Source organism: Nuphar pumila, chromosome 13 (genome assembly GCF_984573655.1).
Source record: "Nuphar pumila chromosome 13, dmNupPumi1.hap1.1, whole genome shotgun sequence".
NCBI lineage: Eukaryota > Viridiplantae > Streptophyta > Magnoliopsida > Nymphaeales > Nymphaeaceae > Nuphar > Nuphar pumila.
The window spans coordinates 97,043,310-97,050,240 of record NC_143261.1 but is presented as its reverse complement, the minus strand read 5'-3'; the positions used below and the strand labels follow the sequence as shown (position 1 = coordinate 97,050,240).

The 6,931-nt window shown below is 39.5% G+C and overlaps 1 protein-coding gene across 1 annotated transcript in view; it reads right to left on the bottom strand.

Annotated features, from left to right (window-relative positions):
- LOC149819339 (E3 ubiquitin-protein ligase RZFP34-like) overlaps positions 1-5,009 on the bottom strand; it is a 5,386-nt gene extending 377 nt beyond the window's left edge. Inside the window, exons 1-12 of the mRNA XM_089984632.1 lie at positions 4,909-5,009; positions 4,415-4,545; positions 4,222-4,309; positions 4,041-4,100; positions 3,212-3,244; positions 3,017-3,094; positions 2,852-2,895; positions 968-1,008; positions 777-859; positions 596-687; positions 435-504; positions 1-303 (exon numbers count right to left, since the gene is read on the bottom strand). The exon at positions 1-303 is cut by the window's left edge and continues 377 nt beyond it. Coding sequence (XP_089840758.1) covers positions 103-303; positions 435-504; positions 596-687; positions 777-859; positions 968-1,008; positions 2,852-2,895; positions 3,017-3,094; positions 3,212-3,244; positions 4,041-4,100; positions 4,222-4,309; positions 4,415-4,527 — 903 coding nt within the window. The 5' untranslated portion in view covers positions 4,528-4,545; positions 4,909-5,009 and the 3' untranslated portion in view covers positions 1-102. The remainder of the gene's footprint in view (positions 304-434; positions 505-595; positions 688-776; positions 860-967; positions 1,009-2,851; positions 2,896-3,016; positions 3,095-3,211; positions 3,245-4,040; positions 4,101-4,221; positions 4,310-4,414; positions 4,546-4,908) is intronic.
- Between the last annotated feature and the right edge of the window lie 1,922 nt (positions 5,010-6,931).

Here is a 6,931-nt window from a genome sequence, read left to right as displayed (position 1 = left end):
AGCTACAATAAAGGGGAAAGGTTTTCGGATTAGAAGTTTGCAGAGGATGGCATCCATGTGAAATAATGAATGCTAATAGCTGCTCCACACGGTCTTTAGCTATCAAAAAGATCCGACCCTATAATCAAGTTCTGGATGAGCATGAAGCTGATCCGCCCCTCGCTGTCGGGTGTTGTAAGAATTGCACTCCGGGCATTTGTGAGCAATTATATGAAAATGAACCTCAGATGTGGCACAACAGTCATTGCAGAGGATCCGGACCTTCTTGTTTTGGTAGATTTCAGGCATGGGTGTTGCTGCAACCTGCATTAAATCCCATCAAGCTTTTCACCACAATGACCCAAGAATGTCTAGGGAACAAAGTAGCCAATTTGATCAAGAAAAAAATGGAACAGGTTAAAACAAATGAAAATCTGGCAAGGGAAATCCCTTACCTGCTGATTAAGCTTTTCCCACACTTTAGACATGTCGCAAACAGATCTTGAGCAAATTGGGCAGGCAAATCTGAAGAGCGAGAGAACAACCACATTCATTTAATGAAGTGCACATAGTAAATATACATATTCAAACTCTTTAACTTCATCGACATACTTACTGAAAATGAAGTTTCATCTCTTTCAGACAGGCCATATGAATTGTGTGCCCACATGGCAGGACACTGATGTCTTTTATGGAATCAAACAAGTACTGCATGTGATCATAGAAGAAGAGTGCACATGGTGACTTATGGGCTTTTATAAGATAGCCCACAGAGAGAAAAAGAGAAAACGCCATACCTCAAAGCAGACAGGGCAGTTGTGGTGCATTGCCCTCTCCACACAAGGATGGGCATCCTTTAGGCAGACAGAATAACAACATCCTAATGCAGCAAAATCATTTCAGTGTATAACTTATCAAATGGCAAAAAAAAATCTGGAAAACAGAAAGAGATAGAGCTCACGATAAATGAGAGGGCAAAGAAGCATACCACATTTATAGCAGTGGAAGAAATTCTCTTTGCCACCAGTTCTGCACAAGCAAGAACGGGTATACTTTCATGAGTAACAAAAGGCCTTCAACATGCAGATCATAACCAGAAGCATAGTTAAATACAAACTGACACTAAAAAAGTTGGAGGTTTTTGGGATATTCACATAAATAAGTAACTCATTATCAGGGTGTCCTTGCAGTAACTCTAAAAAGCATGTGAAATTCTTTCCTGGTATTCGCACATAAGCAAACTACATAATCAAGGTAATATTAGCCTAATAGTTATTTGCAAGCTATGTCACAGGGACTCGGCAAAACAGATGCCGCACCCGCGTCGACGCGACGCGACGCGGGATCGCATGCGGGTGCGGCACCGGTTGTGGTCAACACGACCCTGGGTGCGGTCAACGCACCCAGGGTCATTTTTGTCCACAATTTTGGGCAAAAAAAAAAAAATCCCCCCCGATGAAAAGGAGGAGGATTAGGGCAAAAAAAAAATTTTGCCCTAATCTCTCCTCTCTCTCCCCCTGAGCTTGAGCTCTCCCATCGCCGCCCCAGCTCCGCCGCCCCCAGCGTCGCCGCCCCCAGTGCCGCCGCCCCCAGCTCCGCCTCCCAAGCTCCTCCTCTCGGCTCCTCCTCTCCTTTCGCAGGTATGTCTCTCACTCTCTTCTTGGGTCGGCTGGGGAGGGGCCGAGCACCCCCCCCCCCCTCTCTCAGTCTCTTGTTGGGTCGGCAGGGGAGGGGCTGAGCCTAAAATCTGGACCAAGCCCATTGCCGGTGGAAATGCCTGACCCAGGAAATGGGTGGGCATCTGGAATGGCACAGCTCCACCTTTGACTAGGACCTGACAGGCCGGTTGAAGAGAGTTATGGACTGGTCAAGGCCAAACTGGACTTCCAACCACCGACGAGCCGATGCGTAGGCCTGTAAGCATGTTGCTGGTTCGGGATCCAAATTGTGATCCCAAATCCAGCCCTTATGTGCTGGGCACAGGCAACCAGGACCAATCGTCAGCTGTAAATGAAGGCCTCCAAGAATGAATGCAGCACACATAAATAATGCAACATTGCACTATAAATTCACCAAAACATAAATAATTTTAATTGAGCCTCCTCTGTAAACAGCTCAGGTTGGAGCAGACTGCGGTGCCCAGTTGTATCCAGCAGCTATTATTTGAAACATATCAATCACTAAACTGGATAGTGAATGCTTTCAATCACACAATTGTGATGTTACGATAGCTCATTTAAACCCACGAGGGCTCCACCTTCTTGGCTAGAGGCGATCACGAGGACCACAATGGCTTGAAACCCACAAAAGGTGTTTATTACCCAGAAAATTATTAGCATCCATTACTTCATCAGGATATACTTTGGTATGTAATTTAGTTCTTTTATGCAATACTTATTTGATTGATATTTAGGTCGATTTATGTAATTGCTTTACTTATTTGATTGATAATTTGATATTTAGGTTGATATACTGCATGCATGATGAATCATATTATGAGTTTATGACAATGTTTACTGTTAAATGTTAAACTGTTAAAACTTCAAAATTATATATATATATATATATAATTTTTTTTTTTTACATTTTTGCCCCTGCCGCACCCCCGCACCCGGGTTTTTTGGAAGTGCCGAATCCCCGCACCCGCACCCATGTGACATAGTTTGCAATCATTCAGCAAGTTTGGCGGTGATTATTCAATCTGTTAAGATAATGTTCTGAAGAAGCCAAGTTTAATTTATCCAAAAAGATTGAAAAGAGGCGTAAGGGCAATTCTGAATTGAAATTCAAGCTCTTGTATATTAGTTCATTTGCTGATAAAAAATTCCAGTAGAAATTGTCGGCAATTCTCTCAAGAACAGAGAGAGAGTACCTGCAGATACCACATCCATCACAGTGATACTGCCTTTTTGAGACCTGATAAGACAAAAATAAACTGTAAGCTCATCTATGTATTCATAGAGGCTCCTACTCTTTCTGCATAAATACATTAAATAGACAAGAAAAATCTTGTAGACAGAGAAATTCGAAGACATACATCATCATCCAAGAACTTGCATATTCTGCAGTAGTATCTTCCCATGCAAATACCACAATGTATGCAATTTTGCTGAATCTGTAAGATCAATGAACACCCTTTCAGATTTATTTATCTAATCATTTGTCCAGATTATCGTATTTCATAATGTTAACCAAAAAGCAGAAAAAGTCAAATTACTAAAGGTAAACTTACATCTTGCTCTGTGTCACACAAGGAACATATAACCTGAAATAACAACCAAGAGAGCATATACCAAGTTAGAAACTTCACAATAAAATCAAGAAAAATAGAGCACCGTAGGAAGAGTTGGAAGAAAACAACACACACATATACATATAGAAAAATTAGTAGCTCCTAAAGAGATTCATGTCCTAAAACACTTCTAAAAAACCATTATTGCAAGTGTTTTTTGCTTAACCCAAACTTGTAGATGTGTTTATCATCGGTTGTTTACTAAAAACCATGTTTTGGATAAAATCAATTTAACACAAAAAATTGTCTTTGATTCATCAAGTTTTAGTGCAATATGAGCCATTGATTTTTATCACTCAGAAAGCATATCTAAGCGTGAAAAATGCCTAATCTAATACATGCTTTCTGCTAAGCTATAGAGAACACGTGTAAATTCAAGATTGAGAAATCACCACAAAGTTTGCCTTTTGAAGCCATTTCGGACAGTTTAGGATGTAAGACAGTTTAAGACCTGCTTAGAGAGAGGTTTATAAAACATGCCGAAGAATTAATAGAAACGTGGATTTAGCCTATAAAAAGAATGACCAAAAGTCTATGTTTAATCTTCGCAGAAGAAAAAAGGTGCACTTCTAGTTTTGAATAGGAACAAAAACATAGTTGGACAATTTGGACAAGATGGGTATCCTAACGCACAGGAAATCCAATTCAATGTTCTAGTTATGTTTAAATCAAGGAACCAACAAACTCATGACTTGAAAAAGTAGGGAATTAGTCGACAACATAATGAATTATAGTAGTAACAAAAAGGGCAAAAAGCTACAGGAGTAACCGTTTTAATTTCATGACGAGGAATTTCATGTCTGTCAGGAGGATCAACTTCTACAGAATTCTGTCCAATGCATAATCATACTTGAATTAAACCTTTTTTCAACAAAACAAATCCAGAACCACAAAAAATATCAAACAGTTAGAAACTGCAAATAGTTATAAGCTTTCTCTCTCAATCATACCTTGGCTTCATTGTGGCAGTGCCTGCAATCAAAGACCTCATTGCAACAAGGAGCCCTGATTTTGCACCTTCTTCTATAATGTGAGCACCTGATCCAAACCCCTTTGTTATTAAACCCATCACATAAAAAAAAAAAAACTCTAAACCAACAAAACTTTTCAAATCTAGAAAAAATTAATTGAAACTAAACATACCCAAAAATCCCACATCCGTGATCAACAATCCCTCCATCTTTCTTGATTGGTTCCACACTTGTTTCCTCCTGGGCATCTCCCAAACCGCACAAAGACTGTGTGCTCTTTTCCATTTAGTCCTTCTCTATCACCTGAAACAGCACCAATCAAGAAAACAAACCTCTGATAAGTCGGGTTTTTTTTTACAGAACAAAAAACCCAAACCCATCCAATCAAAAAGCATCAAACAAGCCAAAACCACCTCAACCTCTGGCAAAACTCAAGCAAGTTCCACAGAGAAAACACAGGAGTCATGAAAAAGAAGAAAAAGGAATACAAATAAATAGGTGTAAAAAGAAAACGACCATTGTTAGAAAACATGAAAACGAACACGTCACGCCTTTGAGAATCTTACATGGTGGCACATCTCAAAATATAACCAAAAAATAAAGGTAAAAAATTTCATGGTCATATTCTCTAAATAGAATATGTAGACTGACAGAGACGAAGCTTACCGGAAATATGGGAAGGTGGACGGTTGGAATAGAAGAAAACGGTGGGTTTTGTGAGAGAGTTCCGGTGGTATCGATTGTTAAAAAGAAGATGAAGATCTCTCTTGAGTTGGCAACTTGGCATTTATAGTTGGGTGATCAGGATCCTGCCTCTTTGAGCAAGGGCAAAACCGTCTGAATCAGATGGGTTTCGTGGTACCTGCCCGGGGTGCGTTCTTTGATGCCAAAGACAGGCTTGACTTAAGGTTCGCAAAAGACAGGCTCAAACCCTCTTCTTGGTTGTGTTGGTGTCAATGTTGTCAAAATTGTATCGGACCGTGAATCATTTTGTCAACGATTCAGGTGAATCGGCCGATTCTTATTCAGGGCTTAATTCAGACAACTTTTAACAAAAAAAAATACGTGTTATAAGATGTTAAAAAGTATTTTAAATCATTTTTTAAATTTTTATAAAATAAGTCAAATGAGCCTTGCACCGTATCGATTTCTGGCCAACGATATAAATCTGTGGATTTCGGTTGATTCGCACCAATACTGACAACACTGGTTGGTGCAAAAGTGCATCAACTCCCACCAACAAGATACAAGATTAGATTGGTGATTGTGATATTTTAGATATTTTGTGAAAGTGCAAGGGCAGTTATGCTCCTAAATGGTTCACGTGGTTTTGGATAAGGGAGGATGAGATGGACTTGTGGTAAGTGGAGAAGTTATCAGGAGGAGACGTTCAAGGACTCAAGAAGTGCAACTGTAAGTACGACACCGTAAATACCTCAAATTTTTCTCATCCATTCTCAAATACCCCCAGTGTAAGTACGACACTTTCACTTTTGCACCAACCAGTGTTGTCAGTATTTGTGAGAATCAACCGAAATCCAAAGATTTATATCGTTGGCCAGAAATCAATACAAGATTAGATTGGTGATTGTGATATTTTCGTTATTTTGTGAAAGTGCAAGGGCAGTTATGCTCCTAAATGGTTCACGTGGTTTTGGATAAGGGAGGATGAGATGGACTTGTGGTAAGTGGAGAAGTTATCAGGAGGAGACATTCAAGGACTCAAGAAGTGCAACTGTAAGTACGACACTGTAAATACCACAAATTTTTCTCATCCATTCTCAAATACCCCCAGTGTAAGTACGACACTTTCACTTTTGCACCAACCAGTGTTGTCAGTATTTGTGAGAATCAACTGAAATCCACAGATTTATATCGTTGGCCAGAAATCAATACAAGATTAGATTGGTGATTGTGATATTTTCGTTATTTTGTGAAAGTGCAAGGGCAGTTATGCTCCTAAATGGTTCACGTGGTTTTGGATAAGGGAGGATGAGATGGACTTGTGGTAACTGGAGAAGTTATCAGAAGGAGACGTTCAAGGACTCAAGAAGTGCAACTGTAAGTCCGACACTGTAAATACCTCAAATTTTTCTCATCCATTCTCAAATACCCCCCTTGTACAGATGCTAACCCTAGTAGATTAGTACAGTAGTCCAACCTCGAGTTTATCTTAGAAAATTATTATTTTACCTACTTTAATTATAAAAAATACCATTTTACCCCTAGGTCATACTAGACCCATGTCAGTTAGAGTCGACCAAGCTCATTCTCAAGCTCAGAACAGTTAGAATGTCAGTCATTTCTAGCTCACCTGATCTCACAGTGAACAGGTCATTTTCATTTCTAGCCATTCCTGCCAAAATGGGTTCATTTCCTCATAAATGAGCTCATTTTTAGTTCAAATTCAAGTCAGTTGTCTCCGAGTAAGTCATTCTCAGTCAATCTTATTCCTCTGAGTCTAGCTTGAGCTCACCAGAAGTTCAAGTGCTCCAGTTTCAGTTCAAATCTATTTTTCACAGTCTAGGAGCCCATTTCAGCTCATTTTAGTTGGAATTGAGCTAAATTCAGTCAGTTGAGCTAGTATTTGAGCTTCAATTTTAGTGCATCTCAGTATTACTGACCTTTATTTTAGCTCAAACTCAGTTTTTGTTCGTAACTCACTTCACTCCAGTGACCATTTCTCTAA